This window comes from Schistocerca nitens, chromosome 5, assembly GCF_023898315.1.
Source record: "Schistocerca nitens isolate TAMUIC-IGC-003100 chromosome 5, iqSchNite1.1, whole genome shotgun sequence".
Classification (NCBI taxonomy): Eukaryota; Metazoa; Arthropoda; class Insecta; order Orthoptera; family Acrididae; genus Schistocerca; species Schistocerca nitens.
The window spans coordinates 488,394,877-488,419,411 of NC_064618.1; the positions used below are offsets into that span (position 1 = coordinate 488,394,877).

General features: G+C 44.1%; 1 protein-coding gene across 2 annotated transcripts in view; it reads right to left on the reverse strand.

Annotated features, from left to right (window-relative positions):
- Positions 1–24,535, reverse strand: part of LOC126259943 (gustatory and odorant receptor 24-like) — a 184,831-nt gene that overhangs the window by 72,366 nt on the left and 87,930 nt on the right. For both annotated transcript variants that reach the window (XM_049957045.1, XM_049957043.1), the window contains exons 4-5: positions 9,961–10,218; positions 387–668 (exon numbers count right to left, since the gene is read on the reverse strand). In XM_049957045.1, the coding sequence (XP_049813002.1) occupies positions 387–668; positions 9,961–10,218 (540 nt within the window). The remainder of the gene's footprint in view (positions 1–386; positions 669–9,960; positions 10,219–24,535) is intronic.

Below are 24,535 nucleotides of genomic sequence, written 5' to 3' on the forward strand. Positions count from 1 at the left end.
TCCGCCGGCCAACAAAGTCCCCAGACATGAACATTATTGAGCACAGCTAGGATGCCATGCAACGTTCAGAAGAGATCTCCATACCCTCGTACTCTTACGGTTTTATGGACAGCCCTGCAGGATTCATGATGTCAGTTCCCTCCAGCAGTATTTCAGACATTAGTCGAGTCCATGCCACCTCGCATTGCGGCACTTTGCGTGTTCAGGGGGTCCTACACGATAACAGGCAGGTGTACCAATTTCTTTGACTCTTCAGTGTATAAGGGTTCCGTTTTTGCCGATAGAGGTAGGCATTCATAGTGACAGTGCATCCTGATCTCTTGCGTATATTTCACGATTTTCGTTCTTTTATAGTTATGAACACGGTTACATTAAGGCGAACGTACCGTTACGACAACACTGTAGCCGGTATTGTAGATCGTGGCCAGGTAGATGACATTGAACAGGGCGTAGGCGCCGAGACCACCGGCGATGAGACGCAGGTCGGGTTTGTCGAAGCTGATGAGGAATCCGTAGGCGCTCATGAGGAAGACGATGGAGCAGATGTTCGTGGCGAGGAGGTGCGCGGCGGAGAGTGCCTGCGCCGTGGCCGTGCAGAGCCGCGACAGGCGCAACCACAGCGCCTCCAGCGTACGCAGGCTCACCGCGCCGCTCTTCCGGCGCAGCGTCTGCCAACAGGGGCGGCTGCAGCTCCAGTGGCTTGTGTCCCAAATGGATCGCTTGCATTCACAGTCATAGTTGGAAGCATAAGGGAAGAAAGACACTCCTTAGCACGGGAAAACTGATAACGTATGGTTAGTTCATGGTAATGACCGACTAAGACTCGCCCACTGAGGTCCGAACAAACCTAGTTATGTATACAGGGTGTTACAAAAAGGTACGGCCAAACTTTCAGGAAACATTCCTCACACACAAATAAAGAAAAGATGTTATGTGGACATGTGTCCGGAAACGCTTAATTTCCATGTTAGAGCTCATTTTAGTTTCGTCAGTATGTACTGTACTTCCTCGATTCACCGCCAATTGGCCCAATTGAAGGAAGGTAATGTTGACTTCGGTGCTTGTGTTGACATGCGACTCATTGCTCTACAGTACTAGCATCAAGCACATCAGTACGTAGCATCAACAGGTTCGTGTTCATCCCGAACGTGGTTTTGCAGTCAGTGCAATGTTTACAAATGCGGAGTTGGCAGATGCCCATTTGATGTACGGATTAGCACGGGGCAATAGTCGTGGCGCGGTACGTTTGTATCGAGACAGATTTCCAGAACGAAGGTGTCCCGACAGGAAGACGTTCGAAGCAATTGATCGGCGTCTTAGGGAGCACGGAACATTCCAGCCTATGACTCGCGACTGGGGAAGACCTAGAACGACGAGGACACCTGCAATGGACGAGGCAATTCTTCGTGCAGTTGACGATAACCCTAATGTCAGCGTCAGAGAAGTTGCTGCTGTAAAAGGTAACGTTGACCACGTCACTTTATGGAGAGTGCTACGGGAGAGCCAGTTGTTTCCGTACCATGTGCAGCGCGTGCAGGCACTATCAGCAGCTGATTGGCCTCCACGGGTGCACTTCTGCGAATGGTTCATCCAACAATGTGTCAATCCTCGTTTCAGTGCAAATGTTCTCTTTACGGATGATACTTCATTCCAACGTGATCAAATCCTAAATCTTCACAATCAACTTGTGTGGGCTGACGAGAATCCGCACGCAATTGTGCAATCACGTCATCAACACAGATTTTCTGTGAACGTTTGGGCAGGCATTGTTGGTGATGTCTTGATTGGGCCCCATGTTCTTCCACCTACGCTCAATGGAGCACGTTATCATGATTTCATACGGGATACTCTACCTGTGCTGCTAGAACACGTGCCTTTACAAGTACGACGCAACATGTGGTTCATGCACGATGGAGCTCCTGCACATTTCAGTCGAAGTGTTCGTACGTTTCCCAACAACAGAATCGGTGACCGATGGATTGGTAGAGGTGGACCAATTCCATGGCCTCCACGATATCATGACCTCAACCCTCTTGACTTTCATTTGTGGGGGCATTTGAAAGCTCTTGTCTACGCAACCCCGGTACCAAATGTAGAGACTCTTCGTGCTCGTATTGTGGACGGCTGTGATACAATACGCCATTGTCCAGGGCTGCATCAGCGCATCAGGGATTCCATGCGATGGAGGGTGGATGCATGTATCCTCGCTAACGGAGAACATTTTGAACATTTCCTATAACAAAGTGTTCGAAGTCACGCTGGTACGTTGTGCTGCTGTGTGTTTCCATTCCATGATTAATGTGATTTGAAGAGAAGTAATAAAATGAGCTCTAACATGGAAAGTAAGCGTTTCCGGACACATGTCCACATAACATATTTTCTTTCTTTGTGTGTGAGAAATGTTTCCTGAAAGTTTGGCCGTACCTTTTTGTAACACCCTGTATACACAGTTCATCCATTCAGGGCATCTACATCTACTTCTACACAGATACTCCGCAAGCGACCGTACGGTGCGTGGCGGAGTGTACACTGTACCACTACTAGTCATTTCCTTTCCTGTTCCACTCGCAAACAGAGTGAGGAAAAACGACTATATACCTCCACACGAGCCCTGATTTCTGTATCTTATCTTCAGGGTCAGGATCTCGACGATTTTTGCCTGTTATTGACGTTGAAACTGGTAATATAATGGTCCTAGAGATTCTATGACTTTCGAGAATGTTTTAATTCCATGTTTTGAGTCGGATAACAAATAACAAAAGAAATATTATTTCGTGTGATGTAATTACGAATGAATAACTTTCGGACATTTCCTTTTATTGTACTGCCAAACCTTGCTTTTTAGAAAATTTCATCAATTTAAGTTCAAATGGTTCAAATGGCTCTAACCACTATGGGACTTAACATCTGAGGTCATCAGTCACTTAGACTTAAAACTACTTAAACCTAACTAACCTAAGGACATCACACACATCCATGCCCGAGGCAGGTTTCGAATCTGCGACCGTAGCAGCAGCGCGGTTCCCGACTGAAGCGCCTAGAACCACTCTGCCACAGCGACCGGCATCATTCTAAGTAACGAGATATACCCTGTAGGTTTTGATGAGTGAGTTTGTGAGCATCAAAGTATGTGACATAAATGGCCGTATCTTTTAGCTGCATTGACTTAGAAGCTTACATTTATTACACCGTAAAGTGACAATTGACGATAGTATGTGACATAAATTTCAACTTAATACGTATACCCATTTCTGAGCAAAAAGGATCCTTAAGAGACAAACGAACAGACACAGGCAGACTGCAAATGACAATTTTTTTTCGTCTGATATAATTACAGATTCACAATTTTCGTATTTTTCCATTTACTTGTACTGTGAAACCTTGGTTCTTGTCAAATTTCATGATTCTAGGTCAATGAGGAGTTATGATCAGCGAATTTGCGAGTGTCGAAATATGTGGCAATAAACGGCCATATCTTTTGATTCCATTCACTTAGAAGCTTCAGTTTTTTACATAATCAAGGGAACGTAGACCTTAGTACGTGATATAAATTTCAACTTGATATGTTTATCCATTTATGAGAAAAAAGGGGTCTTATACCGACAGAGAGACAGACAGTCTCCATCTACATCTACATCTACATCTACATGGATACTCTGTAAATCACATTTAAGTGCCTGGCAGAGGGTTCGTCGACCACCTTCGCAATTCTCTCTTATTCCAGTCTCGTATAGCGCGCAGAAAGAATGAACACCTATATCTTTCCGTACGAACTCTGATTTCCTTTATTTTATCTTGGTGATCGTTCCTCCCTATGTAAGTCTGTGTCAACAAAATATTTTCGCATTCGTAGGAGAAAGTTGATGATTGGAATTTCGTGAGAAGATTCCGTCGCAACGAAAAACGCCTTTCTTTTAATGATGTCCATCCCAAATCCTGTATCATTTCTGTGACAATCTCTCCCATACTTCGCGATAATACAAAACATGCTGCCTTTCTTTAAACTTTTTCGATGTACTCCGATAACAAACGACAAGAAAAAATTTCTTTTGTGTAATATAACTATAACAGTGTCTCAGTTATCTCAAAGAATGTCGGTATTCAATTTGAGGTTACTTTCTGATGGCCGTTCTCAGGCTACAAACTACGAAAAATGTAATAAGATTGCTGCATCCATTTTTCAGCTTTCCGTAATATTTTGTCTGCAATGTTCCAGGTTCTTAAATATGTCTTTAGTTACGTCCAAACTGACTTAGTTCAGTGAGGTAGATCATAATCCATGTTCTTCGTACAGGCTTTGGCTACATCTCATTCCTGCAGGGAAGCCAGCACGCCCTCCATATTGATGGACGAGTGAAAGACCAAGACTGTACGAAGAGCATGTTTACATTCGCCATTCGTCTGTCTTCAGTGTGTCCTTTGTGTGCAAGTGCTACTGGCGTGAGTTAACTAAAAGTGCTCCTTTCAAATATGACAGGATACTCATTTCGTGAGTAGGCATATGCGATTTTTATGTATGGCCAAGCGAATGGCAATGCACGTGAGGCTTCAGTTCTACACTCCTGGAAATTGAAATAAGAACACCGTGAATTCATTGTCCCAGGAAGGGGAAACTTTATTGACACATTCCTGGGGTCACATACATCACATGATCACACTGACAGAACCACAGGCACATAGACACAGGCAACAGAGCATGCACAATGTCGGCACTAGTACAGTGTATATCCACCTTTCGCAGCAATGCAGGCTGCTATTCTCCCATGGAGACGATCGTAGAGATGCTGGATGTAGTCCTGTGGAACGGCTTGCCATGCCATTTCCACCTGGCGCCTCAGTTGGACCAGCGTTCGTGCTGGACGGGCAGACCGCGTGAGACGACGCTTCATCCAGTCCCAAACATGCTCAATGGGGGACAGATCCGGAGATCTTGCTGGCCAGGGTAGTTGACTTACACCTTCTAGAGCACGTTGGGTGGCACGGGATACATGCGGACGTGCATTGTCCTGTTGGAACAGCAAGTTCCCTTGCCGGTCTAGGAATGGTAGAACGATGGGTTCGATGACGGTTTTGATGTACCGTGCACTATTCAGTGTCCCCTCGACGATCACCAGTGGTGTATGGCCAGTGTAGGAGATCGCTCCCCACACCATGATGCCGGGTGTTGGCCCTGTGTGCCTCGGTCGTATGCAGTCCTGATTGTGGCGCTCACCTGCACGGCGCCAAACACGCATACGGCCATCATTGGCACCAAGGCAGAAGCGACTCTCATCGCTGAAGACGACACGTCTCCATTCGTCCCTCCATTCACGCCTGTCGCGACACCACTGGAGGCGGGCTGCACGATGTTGGGGCGTGAGCGGAAGACGGCCTAACGGTGTGCGGGACCGTAGCCCAGCTTCATGGAGACGGTTGCGAATGGTCCTCACCGATACCCCAGGAGCAACGGTGTCCCTAATTTGCTGGGAAGTGGCGGTGCGGTCCCCTACGGCACTGCGTAGGATCCTACGGTCTTGGCGTGCATCCGTGCGTCGCTGCGGTCCGGTCCCAGGTCGACGGGCACGTGCACCTTCTGCCGACCACTGGCGACAACATCGATGTACTGTGGAGACCTCACGCCCCACGTGTTGAGCAATTCGGCGGTACGTCCACCCGGCCTCCCGCATGCCCACTATACGCCCTCGCTCAAAGTCCGTCAACTGCACATACGGTTCACGTCCACGCTGTCGCGGCATGCTACCAGTGTTAAAGACTGCGATGGAGCTCCGTATGCCACGGCAAACTGGCTGACACTGACGGCGGCGGTGCACAAATGCTGCGCAGCTAGCGCCATTCGACGGCCAATACCGCGGTTCCTGGTGTGTCCGCTGTGCCGTGCGTGTGATCATTGCTTGTACAGCCCTCTCGCAGTGTCCGGAGCAAGTATGGTGGGTCTGACACACCGGTGTCAATGTGTTCTTTTTTCCATTTCCAGGAGTGTATATCAGACGCTGTTTCCAGAGCGAAGACGGCCGAGTCATTCATCCTTTGGATTTGTGTTTCATAGCATTGCCGAAATAGGATTCGTAGCACCACAGACTACAGATCGAGGACGATCAAGTGTTGTTCGTACGCCTGACCAGAAAGAGCATGTTCTATGGGCTGTCGAAGAAGCACCAGGTATCAACGCAAGACATGTGGCCATGGCATATGATACATCTTCGATTTCAGCATGGAGGATAATTCACAAGCAGTTCACGTATCCGTATTATCTTTAGTGTCCGCAGAGCCTAATGCCTGCTGATCATCCATGATTGTTGCACAAACTGCCATTCCATTCTTTATCTTTTCAGTTTTGTTTAAAGATGAACCAAAGTTTCGAAGAGAGGGAATGACAGATTTCCACAACCAACCCATGTTGACCGATCATATTCCTCGTCTTATAGTACAACTAGACATCAGCATCAGTTTAAGATCTCTGTGTGAGCTGGAATTATCGGCAGTTGCCTGGGAGGGCCATACATTCTCCCAGCACGTCTTACATGTGCAGTCTACATGGACTTCCTGACAGATTAAAACTGTGTGCCTGACCGAGACCCGAACTCGGGACCTTTGCCTTTCGCGGGCCTGTGATAGAGCACTTGGCCGCGAAAGGAAAAGGTCCCGAGTTCGAGTCTCGGTCCGGCACACAGTTTTAATCTGTCAGGAAGTTTCATATCAGCGTACACTCCACTGCAGAGTGAAAAATCCCCTAGGCTGTGGGTAAGCCATGTCTCTGCAGTATCCTTTCTTCCAGGAGTGCTAGTTGTGCAATGTTCGCAGAAGTGAAGTTTGGAGGGTAGGAGACGAGGTACTGGCAGAATTGAGGCTGTGAGGACGGGTCGTGAGTCGTGCTTGGGTAGCTCAGTTGGTAGAGCTCTTGCCCGCGAAAGGCAAAGGTCCCTTGTTCGAGTTCCGGTCCGGCACACAGTTTTAATCTGTCAGGAAGTTTCATATCAGCGCACACTCCCCTGCACAGTGAAAATCTCATTCTGGATACATGGACTTCATTCAGAACGCCCTCCAAGACCTACTAGAAATGTGCCCAAGCAAAAAAGAAGAAACATTTGGTTTATGTGCAGTTGAGCTCCAGCACATTTCAGTCTCGGTGTTAGGGATGCAGTGGCTGTTATCTGCTATGACATACGTATAGGTAGAGGAGGACGGACCATTTCTATCACATTCTCCGGACTCAATCCTTTGGATTATTATCTACAAGGGCATCTTACACATATTTCTATACAGCAGACCATCTGAAGCCAGAAACTCTAGTCTCATAAAAGCCTTTGAAATCATTCGAAGCCATCAGAGAGTATTTGATAGGGTGCGACTGTCCGTGATTAGACGAGTGCATGTGTATTTAGAAGCAAGAGGGGGACATTTCGAGCATTTATTATAATTTTATGTGTTGATGATCTCCAATCATTTGTAAACTTTAATAACTTGAAAACGAAGGATTTTTGGACATATTCTTCTTATTTTGGTGTAAGAACATGTCCCCAAAGTTCGTATTTTTCAGATTGTTGTGTTGATAAGTAATAGGCTATCAGTGAGTGACACACCCTTGTAGGTCTGCCTACAATTACATGTTCACCCGACCAGGTTATGAACTTTCTAGAAGTAACTGTGATCTTAAATTCACTCAAACATTCATTATTACCCTCATTTCTTCGAATTACGCAATGTAAGCATCGCCTACTCTGGAATATGTTGATGAAACTGTGGTCAGAAAGGGTTGTGAATTATTTCTTGGGTCACAATTTTGAATAAAAGAGTCATTTTTCTGAAGAGACATTTTCATGTACTCACGTCAGTCACAAAAAACAATCGGAGGCTTAGAAAGGTTAGAGCAGCAATATTTGTTATACCACTCTTTCAGCAACCAGCAATATTTATCGTACATTTTGGTTACGCCATTTCCACTAGTGCCAGTGTAGAAAGGCAACAGTTTACTGTAAATTGAAGGTGGAGGGGAGAAAAGGAAAGGAGATGGAACTGACTAGTGACGTCAACTGCATCGGGACTGTACGTCGAATCAGCGGCGACGAGTGAACGTGTGCCGGACTGGGTTCGGGATCCACTGCGCCACCCGATCACAGTGTTTATTGCCACTGCGCGGACTTCCTCAGCGCGCCTCACAGCTGACTCACCACCTAGCGCCTCCAATCCGCAAGTCCCTGCCCATGTTCTCTACGCTCGCTACTTCGAGATTCCTACAGGAGGTCAGACACAATTGTGCATCCGCACTGAAGAAGGTGGATTAGTTGCTCATTGGGGCAAATCAGGTATATGAATGCGTAGTGCCTATTCTTTCAACAGAGAAGTTGCAGCATTAGAAAATTGCAGCGAAATGCAGGAAGATCTGCAGCGGATAGGCACTTGGTGCGGGGAGTGGTAACCGACCCTTAACATAGACAAATTTAATTGACAAATTTAATTTTTTGCGAATACATAGAAAGAAGGATCCTTTATTGTATGATTATATGATAGCGGAAGAAACACTGGTAGCAGTTACTTCTGTAAAATGTCTGGGAGTATGTGTACGGAACGATTTGAAGTGGAATGATCATATAAAATTAATTGTTGGTAAGGCAGGTACCAGGTTGAGATTCATTGGGAGAGTCCTTAGAAAATGTAGTCCATCAACAAAGGAGGTGGCTTACAAAACACTCGTTCGACCTATACTCATAAGTGTGGGATCCTTACCAGATCGGGTTGACAGAGGAGATAGAGAAGATCCAAAGAAGAGCGGCGCGTTTCGTCACAGGGTTATTTGGTAAGCGTGATAGCGTTACGGAGATGTTTAGCAAACTCAAGTGGCAGACACTGCAAGAGAGGCGCTGTGCACCGCGGTGTGGCTTGCTGTCCAGGTTTCGAGAGGGTGCGTTTCTGGATGAGGTATCGAATATGTTGCTTCCCCCTACTTATACCTCCCGAGGAGATCACGAACGTAAAAATAGAGAGATTCGAGCGCGCGCGGAGGCTTTCTGGCAGTCGTTCTTCCCGCGAACCATACGCGACTAGAACAGGAAAGGGAGGTAATGACAGCCGGACAGAGTGGCCGAGCGGTTCTAGGCGCTACAGTCTGGAACCACGCGACCGCTACGGTCGCAGGTTCGAATCCTGCCTCGGGCATGGATGTGTGTGATGTCCTTAGGTTAGTTAGGTTTAAGTAGTTCTAAGTTCTAGGGGACTGATGACCTCAGCGGTTAAGTCCCATAGTGCTCAGAGCCATTTGATTTTTGGAGGTAATGACAGTGGCACGTAAAGTGCCCTCCGCCACACACCGTTGGGTGGCTTGCGGAGTATAAATGTAGATGTAGATGTCTGGATAGGTGGCACTAGATGGGAGTGTGGGTTGGCCAAGAGGCCTGACGAGACAGTCTCCGCAGTTGCGATGAACACTGTGTTCGGGTAGCGCGGAGGTTAACGCAACTGCCTAGAAAGGAGGCGATCCTGTGTTAGAATCCCTGTTCGGCACATCTTTTCACTTGTGATCGCTGATTCCTCTAGAGTCCTGATGCAGCTGACATCAACAGTCCCTTCTCTCTCAGAGCCCAAGCGACAGGCATCATTGGAGCCGACGTGAGCAAATACTTGCAGACGGCTGCACCCCGTACGCTCGATAGCCGCAGACAAGGCCGCCTCCACATCTTGAATGAGGTCCCCCGGCAGACAAACCGAGTGCACGTTGGATTTCTTTCCTGCCCAGTACGCTATTTCCCTAAGGGGCTCCATCACCCCCCTGACGTTGGAGCTCCCAATAACCAGCAAGCCTTTGCTCCCGTGTGCCTGCTCGGGCCTTGCTGAAGGAGCGGCCACCTGCCCATTGACAGGATGAACGGGCGAGGCACATAATGTATCACAGCTGCGGGCATGTCCAATTGAACAAACACCACACATTCACATAAACAATATACCTGCCGCGCGAGCTCAACTTACCAACTTGAGACAATCCTTTATTAACTGCGACGACCGGCAGATGGCAGCGCACTGCAGCACCCACAGAATGCCGTGGTCCCCAAGCATGCTGACGGTGACGGTATAGGCAACAGTGAGACTCGGTAGCGGTATGCTGAATATAAACAGCTCCGCCATGACTATCAGGGCCACGACCAGTGGCACCGCCATTGTGAAGATCATCGACAGGCGCCGCAGGCCAAGATTCAGTTTTGTCCCAGTAGTTTTCAAAAACATCTCCTGAAAAAAAAGGAAGCTGCAATTAAAAACACAACAGAGTACTCCCTTACGCATCCGCACACCAGTCTCTCTTCGCAGATGACAGCAACATTGCAATTACTGACAAAGCACCTGATCTCCTTTTAGAGTAATCAAAGGGTTGGTCAACAAGCAATAGAAGAACATTGAATAAAAAGCGCACAAAAAGCAGGAATTACTGTTTGAAGACAAAAGATTACTGTCGAATTAATTGTAGGAGATGATCTCGTAGATCGTGATGCTCACAATCTTTTGGGACCAATACTGACTGCCAGTTTAAATGGAATGAGCACATAAATATACTGCCTTTAGAATCCTGGCATCAGTGTGTACAGCTAGTGCCTTGCAGTTACATGCTTTTCGTATTAGCAGTAAGTCCATAGCTATTGTATCGCTTTCCGAGATTAAATGTACGAAATATGGCCACGATATTTAAACTAAGAATGATAACTGTAAACGATGATTAGGGCTCAAAAACTGCTATTAGTTATGGCCAATGTATTTAATAATTTTACACTGCCTTACGTGTTTCAGCCTCACGACATTTTCAAAGGATCTACTAGAGAAATACAAGATACGGTATCAGTAAAAATACTTTGGTACAATTACTTAAAATGTTGTTGTTGTTATGTTCATCAGTCCTGAGACTGGTGTGATGCAGCTCTCCATGCTACTCTATCCTGTGCAAGCCTCTTCATCTCCCAGTACCTACTGCAGCCTACACCCTTTGAATCTGCTTAGTGTATTCATCTCTTGGTCTCCCTCTACGATTTTTACCCTCCACGCTGCCCTCCAGTACTAAATTGGTGATCCCTTGATGCCTCAGAACATGTCCTACCAACCGATCCCTTCTTCTAGTCAAGTTGTGCCACAAACTCCTCTTCTCCTCAATTCTATTCAATACCTCCTCATTAGTTATGTGATCTACCCATCTAATCTTAAGCATTCTTCTGTAGCACCACATTTCGAAAGCTTCTATTCTCTTCTTGTCCAAACTATTTATCGTCCATGTTTCACTTCCATACATGGCTACACTCCATACAAATACTTTCAGAAACGACTTCCTGACACTTCAATCTATACTCGATGTTAACAAATTTCTCTTCTTCAGAAACGCTTTCCTTGCCATTGCCAGTCTACATTTTATATCCTCTCTACTTCGACCATCATCAGTTATTTTGCTCCCCAAACAGCAAAACTCCTTTACTACTTTAAGTGTCTCATTTCCTAATCTAATTCCCGCAGCATCACCCGACTTAATTCGACTACATTCCATTATCCTCGTTTTGCTTTTGATGATGTTCATCTTGTACCCTCCTTTCAAGACACTGTCCATTCCGTTCAACTGCTCTTCCACGTCCTTTGCTGTCTCTGACAGAATTACAATGTCATCGGCGAACCTCAAAGTTTTTTTTTTCTTCTTCATGGATTTTAATACCTACTCCGAATTTTTCTTTTGTTTCCTTTACTGCTTGCTCAATATACAGATTGAATAACATTGGGGAGAGGCTACAACCTTGTCTCACTCCCTTCCCAACCACTGCTTCCCTTTCATGTCCCTCGACTCTTATAACTGCCATCTGCTTTCTGTACAAATTGTAAATAGCCTTTCGCTCCCTGTATACAAATTGAAGAAGCACGCACTCAGTGAAAAACATTGATAAAATACATATGTTACCGGCCAAACCCGATTTTAGGATGAACTAGTTTCGCCTAGGTCAAGCTCGTTCATCCTGTTACCGATAGGGTAAAACAGTTTAGCCTAGGTCGAACCGGTTTATCCTAGTTAGAATTTACATGCATTAGGATAAACTGGTACGTCCTAGTTCGAACTAATTTTGCCTAGTCGAAACGCGTGTCGCTGCCTGTACGAACGGGGAATCCCCGAATCATCTCTGGCTCGCCCCTCGCGCCTCTCAACCGCTCTTCGCTCGCACTGTTCTTTGTTTTGAACGGTATTTTGCATCGACGAGTGCGCGTGTTAAGCTGCTGGTGGCGTTTAAAAGATTTTATTATAACCTTACATAATTATTGTGAGGCGTTTCATCATTGATGAGCCTTCGTGTAGTAGACAAGCCAATCAAAAGCTGTGGGGAGAAAAGTTTCTGGAGGAAATTTGGCAGAGTGAAAACAAAAAGTCTTCTCATTATAATGTGTTATCAGTAGACGAATATGCGGATGTTGTTAAACAAGTAGAAGACACGGAAAAGTTTTAAAAAAGGACATCATTACAAAAAATAAGACTGAAACGATTTGCTATTTTGGAAATTGGAGATGCGAAAAAACTCATTGTTCGGTGTGAAGGGAATATAAAATACTTTGCTCCAGGTGATGAACTTTATGATGTGATTGACGCAGCTCATGTAGCTGTGGGTCATGGTGGTAGCGATAAGATGTTAGTTGAGACATCAAAAAAGTGTGCCAATATCACAAAGGAAATGATATACCTCTATTTATCAATGTGTGATGTTTGTCAACAAATGAAGACAAAAAAGAAAAGCGGCCTTGTTTCAAAGCCAATTCTCCATTCGGAAATGAATAGCAGATGCCAAGTCTATTTGATTGATTTCCAAACACAACCAGACGGGAATTTAAAATTCATTCTAGTTTACCAAGACTATCTCACAAACTTTGTTCTCCTTCGTGCATTAACATCAAAGACGGCCGAAGTAGTGGCTTATCTTTTGAATGACATATTTCTAACTGTACGGGCGCCGTGCATTCTTCAGTCTGATATCAGCTCAGAATTTGTCAATAATGTTATAAGTGAACTCGCTAAGCTTTGGCCTGACTGCAAATTGTGAATGGAAAACCAAGATAAAGCCAAAGTCGGGGTTCTGTTGAACGTGCCAACGAAGAAATTGAAAATATGACAAATTCTTGGTTAAAGGACAACAATTCGACGAAGTGGTCGGAAGGATTAAGGTATGTCCAATTCATAAAAAATCGAGCTTACCACTCTGGCATAAAACAATCACCTTACAAAGCATTATTCGGAATCGAACCTACAGTAGGACCTTTCACTTCCTCGTTGCCTCAAGAAATCATAAATGATATTCAGGATGAAGATGACCTAAAGAAGGCAATCGAAGATGACAGCAATACTCAACAATACGAAGACAGTGATGACGATAACATTGTGAAAATTGACACAAACGACATTCAAAATGCTAGAAAAATTGTGACAGAAGATTTTAAAAAACACGCTAAAAGGATGAAAGTTTCCTCTGACAAATCCCATCCACCAGTTGACATTGGAGACAACGTAACCATACCTATTCCAGATGTAGATAAAGGCAGAGGTGACATTCGAAACGTAATTGGAGTAAACTTCAAAAGACTGATGAGGGCCTCTACAAAGTTGGTACAAAACATGGCGTACTTCAAAAACATTATTGCAGGTACGATGTTATTAAAATTTTCCATAATTTTTTGTAATAAAATATTTAAAAATGTTTTTTTAACCTGTTTTTTATTTTTTTTAACTGATTTCGACGTCTGCATTCAGAAGTTCTTAGATGTGGGAGATATTGACCAGGATATTGAAATGTCTGTAAGGACTGCAGACACAAAACATTGTGTTGGATCAGGGAAAGACTTTGTGAAATGCAGTTGCATGAAAAACTGTACAACAAACAAATGCAATTGTAAGAAAAACAAACTACTCTGTAATTCTAAGTGCCACCAAAGTACACCTTGCAAAAATAATTAAATAAGCAAATTGCAGATAAGGTGGTTTCTGTAGATGGATATATGTAAGTTGATCCAGTGATAGATGTGAAATTACTGATTAGTTAATAAATAACTTCAATGAATCATATTGACTATTTTATTTCTATTCCTTTATTCAATTTACTTTGAAAAGCTTATAGAAGACACAAACTAGGTGACATTAGTTCAGACTAGGAAGTACCAATTTATCCTAAAGCATGTAAATTCTAACTAGGACAAACCGATTAGACCTAGACTAAACTGTTTTATCCTATCGGTAACAGGATGAGCGAGTTTGGCCTAGGCGAAACTAAAATCGGGTTTGGCCGGTAACACATACATGAAATGCACATAGTAAAAAAAGTAGGAGGGGTAGAAATCAAAATACAGAATTTGTTATGTCAAAATGGTTCAAATGGCTCTGAGCACTATGGGACATCACACAACACCCAGTCATCACGAGGCAGAGAAAATCCCTGACCCCGCCGGGAATCGAACCCGGGAACCCAAGCGTGGGAAGCGAGAACGCTACCGCACGACCACGAGCTGCGGACATTTGTTATGTCATTGCCTTAAATTTAGAAAGCAAATTCCCAGAATAAATCACTCCAAGTGTTGGAAAATTGCTATGGAGAAGAAAAAACTGAGGGGTTATGAAAGTTAAAGTTGCAGGGAAGAGGTAGTAAGATTAACAATATGGCTTGTGAGATAGCCAGGAAGACTTCCCGCTATCGATTACATACTCTGGTATGACTATCATGATATTGAAACAGAATACGTTGTAGGGTCACTAAGGGTATTACCCACCAAGAATTTAATTCAAATTAATGCCACCCTCAAGCTTGAACTTAAAAAAAAAATTATCAGATCACAGCAGGGGCGGGTTTCGATGGAGCAAATGTTATAACATGTCCACAATTTTCAAGAAAATCGTCAGCACAGTATTATATCCATATTTCAGCTATCAGTTGTGCTGTATTTCAACTAGGTACTTGCATATTTTATTTCTATAATAAATTAAGGCAAGCACAGTCTATAGATGAACCAACACATCCATTACCAGTCGAGTAGTTAGCTGGCATAGGCTGAGGGAATAAGTAAAATCTGTGCATAGTGTAAGCATCACACTAAGATTTTTATTGTATTAAGCTCCTATAGACTGTACTTTGAGAATAAGTTCATGTGTATAAGGGAGAATCACATGTGGGACAACTCATGGTTTCACCTGGATGTTGCCAACAACAACGTCGTGGAGTTTTTTTGTTTAAGAGTAATTTTAATTAAAAACTTGTCGTGGAAAATATTCTGGACTAATCATTCGAAAGAGGGAAAAATTCGGCGCAGGAATTGTGAATTTTTAAAATTCTTATTCCTACGAGGGGCCAGGCAATAGAGGCCACCACAGCCAGTGTGTTAACTGAGTAATCCACAAGATGGTATTCGTTACAACGAAACATTTCAGGTAGACAGGGATCTGCAGTCAACAGTCGCGTGCATGCAACAGTAACGCAGTGTGACCAACAGTGAAGTAATATTTTGTAACTCAGGCACTTACGTACTACCAAGAAAGTTGCACATTGCGATTTTAACTGGCCCTAACAACCCATGGCTGGGACTTAGCGAGCTAGGGAAAGCCGATGAGACAACAACGTTGAAACAGGCTTATTCTTCCCCCTCCAGTAGGACTATGTTAGAAACGTAGCTATAGGAGTATAAATACTCGAACTTAACAGCTCAAAGCATTCAGTCGTGCTGCCACTCTGTCTGCATCTTGAACCAGAGGGAATGACGTGCTTTTGAGGTTCAGAGAGATCAGTTGGTAAATGGTTCAAATGGCTCTGAGCATTATGGGGCCGGCCGCTGGTGGCCGAGCGGTTCTGGCGCTACAGTCTGGAACCGCGCGACCGCTACGGTCGCAGGTTCGAATCCTGCCTCGGGCATGGATGTGTGTGTTGTCCTTAGGTTAGTTAGGTTTAAGTAGTTCTAAGTTCTAGGGGACTTATGACCTCAGCAGTTGAGTCCCATAGTGCTCAGAGCCATTTGAACCATTTTGAAGCACTATGGGACTTAACTGCTGTGGTCATCAGTCCCCTAGAACTTAGAACTACTTAAACCTAACTAACCTAAGGACATCACACACATCCATGCCCGAGGCAGGATTCGAACCTGCGACCGTAGCCGTCACGCGGCTCCAGACTGTAGCGCCTAGAACCGCACGGCCACTCCGGCCGGCACAGTTGGTAAACTGCCACTGATTAACTCATCGAGTTCCAGCATGAGGCGGCTGCAGGACCTCGGGGAAGTTTCGTTGATGCAAGGAGCTGACGCCAAGCCAACATCCGCCCTCTGAGCGACTTCGGCCGATGGACTGCAAGCCGTCTATGATCCAGCTGGAGGAAGTGTGGCCTTGGGGCCTCCTAGCCGCCTAGTGGTCTTTGGCCACCGTCTTAGTCTATCCCTGCTCAGCATCATAACATCTAGAATCAGCTAACGCACCCGAGCACTTATCATGGGAACAACGAGCACATACAGGGGTGCTTAGCCAACGTGACTCCTGCGGACTTGGGCAGCCCGCGCTCGCCTTTGCAGCTGGTGATCCACGGGCGCTGCAGCAACAGCCACCACGAGCGAGGGCAACAGGTGTCACCAGGTGTGACTGGAGCATCATCACATTCTTTAAACCGGCTGCATTGGCAAGCACACAGTGCGCCCCTGAGGCAATCTGGAATGCTGCATAAACATCTGTCAATACTACCACTGTTTCACTGCACACCCCAGCGTGAATCTGCACTCTTCCTCATCACTTCTCTCACCCATCCTGATGCATACCAATCCTGAATATGCCACGTCGTTACACTATATTATACGATACACGAAAAATCTGTTTAAAAACCTTTATACACATTTGAATCTGCTTAAAAAGAATGGTTACATTGGCGTCCTGTACATTGTGAATCTAGTACCAGAAAACCCATTCCCAGAGTTTAAAACTGTCATAACAAGCCTATTTAATTGATAATTCATTTCCAAAAGTCTTAAAGTTCTGTATGGAAATTCCATAAGACTGTGTAAGAAAAGAATTGGCAACAGTAGTGGGACAGTGTTTGTTCTGACATATCATCTGTCAGCACTTTCCAATTTTCAAGATCATTCCAGGAATCCTACCATGCTCAGGCAATTGTGCTTGTCATACTTTGTTGACATCAGACTCATCACTTTCTAAACTCTAAGATCGTTCCTGGAACTGCTTCCAGCCACGTGAACCAGGCCCCCCACGCCTCCAAGCACCTGTTCGGCAGCCTACAGCATGGAAGTCCCCCATCTTTCAAGCATCTGTTTTATAATAAGGCTGCCTGCATGTGTGCCACTATTCGCTGTCTAGCATGAAGCGCTGCCACCAGCTGCAGCGATCAGCTGGGAAGAGGAAGAAGATTGTCAGTAACTATTTCGTCAGTCAATCTCTAATTGTTAATATCACCATGTGTGTATGTCATTATACCTAGGGCCTCATTATTGTTTCTAAAATGAAATTTCCACTCTACAGCGGATTGTGCGCTGATATGAAACTCCCTGGCAGATTAAAACTGTGTGCCGGACCGAGACTCGAACTCGGGACCTTTGCCTTTCGTAGGCAAGTGCTCTACCAACTGAGCTAACCAAGCACGACTCACGCCTCTTCCTCACAGCTTTACTTCTGCCAGCTGTGAGGACGGGGCGTGAGTCGTGCTTGGGTAGCTCAGTTGGTAGAGCACTCGCCCGCCAAAGGCAAAGGTCCCGTTCGAGTCTCGGTCCGGCACACAGTTTTAATCTGCCAGGAAGTTTCAAGTCTCATTATTGTTATTGATACAGATGTGGGCACATCACAGCAGCAGTCACTGTCCACAGGATGTCTTCCTTACCTAGTGTCATTCAACTGTGCAGTAACATATTCTCAGCAGCAATGAGCTGCTGAGCAAATGCTAAGCGAGAGCACACAGGTGTTCCTGCGTGAACCGCAAAATATCTTCCCAAGCTGTTGGACCATTATCATTTGATTGCCGTAGCACAGCCACTGCAGTCAAATCCCACAAGAGTACCATTATTTACCAGCACATACAATGTCACTACTAGTGGTTCTAAACATATGAAGGTAGGCCTAACATCTGATAGAGACTTTGAAGTGATTATAGAAGAAGAAAATGCACAGTGTGTCGGTGCTAAAGTGTAGTATTCAGTGCATGAGTGGGACTGGCTGTGCAGTATGATGGAATATAAGAGGAAGATGACTGACGAGTATGACCCATCTCGTACTCCTATTGACATTCACATGTTTGATCGTAAAGTGTCTACAGTAGATACATAATGTGCTGAAGCAGTCTTAGATTTAACCTCTTGGGATAGAAATACATATCTAAAACATGCAAGTGTTGTTTAACTGAAAGACCTATAATGTGCATTATCAACTGCGACAAATACATTGAAAAGCCAAAACATTATGAACACTGTCCACTGCGGCTTTGTATGCCACCTGGTGTCGTTGTGGGCATGTGACACGGTAACAAAAGTATTTGAGGAGGCATACATGGAGAGGCCATCACCCTGGCGAAGATACGGGCTGCAAATGGGGAAGTTCATTCAGATAAGCGACTCTGACAAAGGCAGATTATTATTACACAGAGCCTGTGAACGAGTATCTAGAAAACGGCGAACCTGATCGAATGTACATATGCTACTGTCGTGTGCATCTATGGGAAGAGGTAGATGGACAGTGAAACTATCACTGGGAGACGTGACCAGATGTCACTGACTCTTCACAGAACGTGGTGTTTAAAGGCTTGTCTGCCCTATAAAATGGGATAAATGGTGATATGTTGCCTTTCTGTCCAAAGAGCTTAATGCTGGTGCATGCCCAAGTGTTTTGAAGCACACTGTTCATCGTACAATGGTTGAACATGGAGCTCCACAGCAGACCATCACTAAGTGGTCACATATTGACCCAACGGCATCGTCATTTATGATTACAGTGGGCACGGGACCACCGAGATTGGACCATGAATCAATGGAAATGTGTAGGCACTTTGGGTGGATCTTGGTACATTAGGTCGATGGTCGTCTCCACAAATGCCGTCAACAGGGTGATCAGTGGCTGGAAATGTGCAGCACACCACATACACATGCTGGTGGAGCAGTACTATGCTACTGGGGACATTCTCCTGTATGTGCATGGGGCCTGTGGTAGTAATCGAAGACATGCTGACAGCTGTGAGCCACTTGCATCCCTTCATGCTTGACATCTTCCCCGACAGCGCTGTTATCTATCAGTAGTATAATGGTCCATGTTCCGGAGCCAGAATCGTGCCACAGTGGAGCATTATAGTGAACTCATGTTGATGTCTCGGCGACCAAATTCGCCTGATGTAAATCCTGTGGAACCCATCTGGGTTGCTATCAGACGCCATCACTGCGTATGCAGATCAGTAGCCCGTTATTTACCCGAACTGCATGATCTGTGCGTAGACATCTAATGCCACATACCTTCGCGAACCTACCAAAAAACGGACAGATACCTGATACGCGGAATCAGTGATGTATCGTGTTCCAAATATGGACAAACAAGCTATCAAGCAGGTGGTCCTAATGTTTTGGCTTGTCAGTGTAGATTGTGTCATTGGTGTTCATATGTAAGAGGGGCATGCCATGAATTTTTTGAGTATTTGCGCAACAACAGCGTACATATAGAGCAAGGGGGGATTGCATCAATGCCTGTTCCCCTTGTACCAAAGAGTAAGAGTTGAGACCGTAAATATAAAATCAGTGCAAGCTGAATTTACTGAAAAATGTCCATCTATGTAATTTCACATACAGACATGAATATGATTTAAGCCCAAATGAAGGCATATAGAAAACAACTATTTGGTCAGTACTGAAAAATTAAATGAATATTTATATATACATACAGATAAAAACGTTCTACAGAAGAAGGTGTTCCCATTTGCTACGTCTACAATAACTGTAATTTCGAAAGGATCAAATAATAATAATAATAACATTGATATAGTAAATTAACTCATGGTTTATTGACAGTAACAATACTTTTTTCAAAAAAAGAGATTGCTTTTATTTACATAACAGTAACTGACCTACTACAGGGTGTTACAAAAAGGTACGGCCAAACTTTCAGGAAACATTCCTCACACACAACGAAAGAAAATATGTTGTGTGGACATGTGTCCGGAAACGCTTACTTTCCATGTTAGAGCTCATTTTATTACTTCTCTTCAAATCACATTAATCATGGAATTGAAACACACAGCAACACAACGTACCAGCGTGACTTCAAACACTTTGTTACAGGAAATGTTCAAAATGTCCTCCGTTAGCGAGGATACATGCATCCATCCTCCGTCGCATGGAATCCCTAATGCAGCCCTGGAGAATGGCGTATTGTATCACAGCCGTCCACAATACGAGCACGAAGAGTCTCTACATTTGGTACCGGGGTTGCGTAGGGGCCCAATCAAGACATCACCAACAATGCCTGCCCAAACGTTCACAGAAAATCTGTGCTGATGACGTGATTGCGCAATTGCGTGCGGATTCTCGTCAGCCCACACATGTTGATTGTGAAAATTTACAATTTGATCACGTTGGAATGAAGCCTCATCCGTAAAGAGAACATTTGCACTGAAATGAGGATTGACACAGTGTTGGATGAATCATTCGCAGAAGTGTACCCGTGGAGGCCAATCAGCTGCTGATAGTGCCTGCACTCACTGTACATGGTACGGAAACAACTGGTTCTCCCGTAGCACTCTCCATACAGTGACGTGGTCAACGTTACCTTGTACAGCAGCAACTTCTCTGACGCTGACAATAGGGTTATCGTCAACTGCACAAAGAATTGCCTCGTCCATTGCAGGTGTCCTCGTCGTTCTAGGTCTTCCCCAGTCGCGAGTCATAGGCTGGAATGTTCCGTGCTCCCTAACACGCCGATCAATTGCTTCGAACGTCTCCCTGTCGGGACACATTCGTTCTGGAAATCTGTCTCGATACAAACGTACCGCACCACGGCTATTGCCCCGTGCTAATCCATACATCAAATGGGCATCTGCCAACTCCGCATTTGTAAACATTGCACTGACTGCAAAACCACGTTCGTGATGCACACTAACCTGTTGATGCTACGTACTGATGTGCTTGATGCTAGTACTGTAGAGCAATGAGTCGCATGTCAACACAAGCACCGAAGTCAACATTACCTTCCTTCAATTGGGCCAACTGGCGGTGAATCGAGGAAGTACAGTACATACTGACAAAACTAAGATGTGCTCTAACATGGAAATTAAGCGTTCCCTGTCACATGTCCACATAACATCTTTTCTTTATTTGTGTGTGAGGAATGTTTCCTGAAAGTTTGGCCGTACCTTTTTGTAACACCCTGTTTATAATATTTACAGCGTCACACACTATACAAGACTAACAGAGATAAATTATACTAAATGTTATGAAGAATGATTTATGTTTACAATACATACATAAGGACTGGCAGCAGCAGATGAAGAATCACACATACAGACACATACATATAAGCACACATAGTGTGCAAGAAAAAAAAATGTGTACATGGCACACCCAATAATGTAGAATTGGTAGCACTCATACAGATGCACTTACACATACACACAGACACACACACACACACACATCACTCAGGCAAATAGTGTGAGAACAGGATCCTGATCCTAGCAGCACAGATAAAGTGTCTGTTATCACAGCATGACAGACCGAGTTTCAGCTGCAGTGCAGTATGCATCTCACTGCCCCATGACAGAAAGACTACTTGCTCCACTATATGAGGAGATTCATCATCACCTAAGTACAGCATTCGAGCCTTTGAGGCCACATGAGGCACTCTCTTTGAGAGGCACCTGAAACTACACAGTGTGCATAGACCTTCGATCTGAGCTCTACAAACTCCACAATCTGTTAGGCGTTCGCCTTGTGCAAGCTGTTATTCCATGGGTTTTAAATTCTGCAGATGGTTGTTATGTACTGGGACAGAACACCACATCATTCAGAATCCAAATAAAGGGAACAATAGACTCTTATAACTGAGAACGTGATGGATCGTTTGCCTTGACCCTATGCAAGACTTCTTAAATATATTAAACGCCATCAGACAGTATTTACGATGTGCTCCACTCTGTTCTGTGCCAACTGCTCCATGTGGTGTCATTTAACGAATAACTTGAAGAGCAGCTTTGGTGTGGTGTTTAACAAAGTTTCTATTGTTTGCCTATTGGAAAACCGTGAACTACATTCTGTCTGTATCCATACTTAATAAAAAATACGACACAGAAATGCTACATTAAAACAAGGAGAAACATTGTCCTCCACAATACCTCCAGCAGCAAAGTCTGCCCATATCACTTTTTCATTCTGTCGCATACGAATTTCGGTAGCCACCCGTAAAATATTCCACTACATTATTATTCACAGACATTTTATGGAATTATGCTATGACATCTTCAATTTACACACACCATAAGTGGAATTCACATGCAATTCTGTCTCATTAATCTATAGTATAAATCTGTATTAATGGATAGTTGCAGCAGTCATAGGAACCAGCCTGCTTTAGTATTTCTATAAAGTTTCCTAGGTATATCATAACTAGTGGATCATTGTGGTTTCTGGGCGGAAAAGTGCTGACATCAGCATCAGTGGTTTATTACCTATGGTGTCGTATTACAGCTGAGACAGTTGCACATGTCATATTCCGCTGATATCGGGATCAGCACTTCCTTGTGTCTAAGGTCATACCAGGAACTGCATCTGGCACCGCACCAGAGGCCTGCAGGGGGAGAGGTGTAAAAATTCGTTTGAATCTATATATCATCCCCCATGGATTATTGGAATGAGTAGATAGCATATTTCTCTATAAATACTTAAAAACCGTGCCCTACACGCATGACCGCTCAGCAGCCAACTGTATACAGTGTACTGGGGAAATGGTGATATGGTGACATCACAAGAATAATTTGATACATAATGCCAACGTAAGCGCCAAATACGATAAAGCATCTAAATTGCTTAGAATTTCAAAAATTTTGTCAGCTAGGTTTACATTACTGACACCAATCACATCGTAAAAATTCGTTTGAACCTATATATCATCCGCCATGGAATATTGGAATGAGTAGATAGCATATTTCTCTATAAATACCTAAAAACCAACAGTTACTAATAAAATGTAAACAACAGGTTAGAGATTCGTATTTGTTGTATGTCAGTTTTATCTTAAATACTATCTCAGAAATCCTTGGAAACGCAATCTAAAACCAGGTTCTGTTTCACATTCTAGTTGCTTATTGTCACCAGCAAATGGTTGCACAGTAGAAATGGTGCATTGTCGTTTGCTGTGCCATAAGTTCATACTGTCATAAACAGATGGCTGTACTGCAGAAAATGATGTCTGAACTGGTAAAAACGACAAGTGTTCTTTTCTAAGTGCAACACTTGGTTTAAGTCGCAACAGAGACACAAATTAATTATTTTCCACATCCAGGCTGCTTCTCAAATACTTCAGTATTCTTCTCAGCCACTCTCCACATCGGTGATGCTTGTCAAGTGTCACAGTACTCTAAAATGTCTGCAACAATACATCTGCAATGTAATGAAATTTCAAGTGTTCTAATTTTAAGTTTCACATGTACACAATGTCGCCAAATTGCTAGTTTTCTGTACCTAATAAAAGTTGTCATTTTAGAACATAGGCCTAAGGAATCGGTGCTATAAAACTAACCTGATCAGGCTTGTAATGGCAGAAAAGATGTGTTAGCTAAAATACTACACTAATCAGTCAATCACACAAGAATCCTTATAGACTGTATTGTCTATATCATTTTCCACACCTATGATGTCACACACAGTACTCTAAAATATATGCAAAAGTTGTCGGTTATGCAAAAATAGCTACGTTTACATCGATCGTCTAGGACCTAGATGAGGTTAAGCACAAGAAATAACGCTTTAAGGCTCAAATCAATTTCTTTAGCACTTCTGTGATGTCAAAAATATTTTAATAAGCGTCGGAAAATGTAATGTTTAGATTATAGTAATATCTAAATATCTAACGTGTGTATTCAATCTGTGGCTTGCAAAAATAACAAAACTTGTAATCAAGTACAACAACAACTGATCACCACACACACACACACACTCACACACACACACACACACACACTCACTCACACAAACACGATTATCTTATTGGGGAAGGAAGGAATAAGGCAATGTAAATGAGCGTTTGGCGTCATTGGCCGGGAGGCCCCTTGCAGGGCAGGTCCGGCCGCCTTGGTGCAGGTCTTATTACATTCGACGCCACATTGGGCGACCTGCATGCCGGATGAGGATGAAATGATGATGAAAACAGCACAACACCCAGTCCCTGATCGGGGAGAATCATCGACCCAGCCGGGAATCGAACTTGGACCCGTAGGACGGTTGTTGTTTAGCAATGGAGTGTGGTCATACAATGGTGTGCTTACAGAGAAAGTCTTATGTTAAGCGTTAGGATTATTTGATGGCTCATTGCACTTGTAAAGCG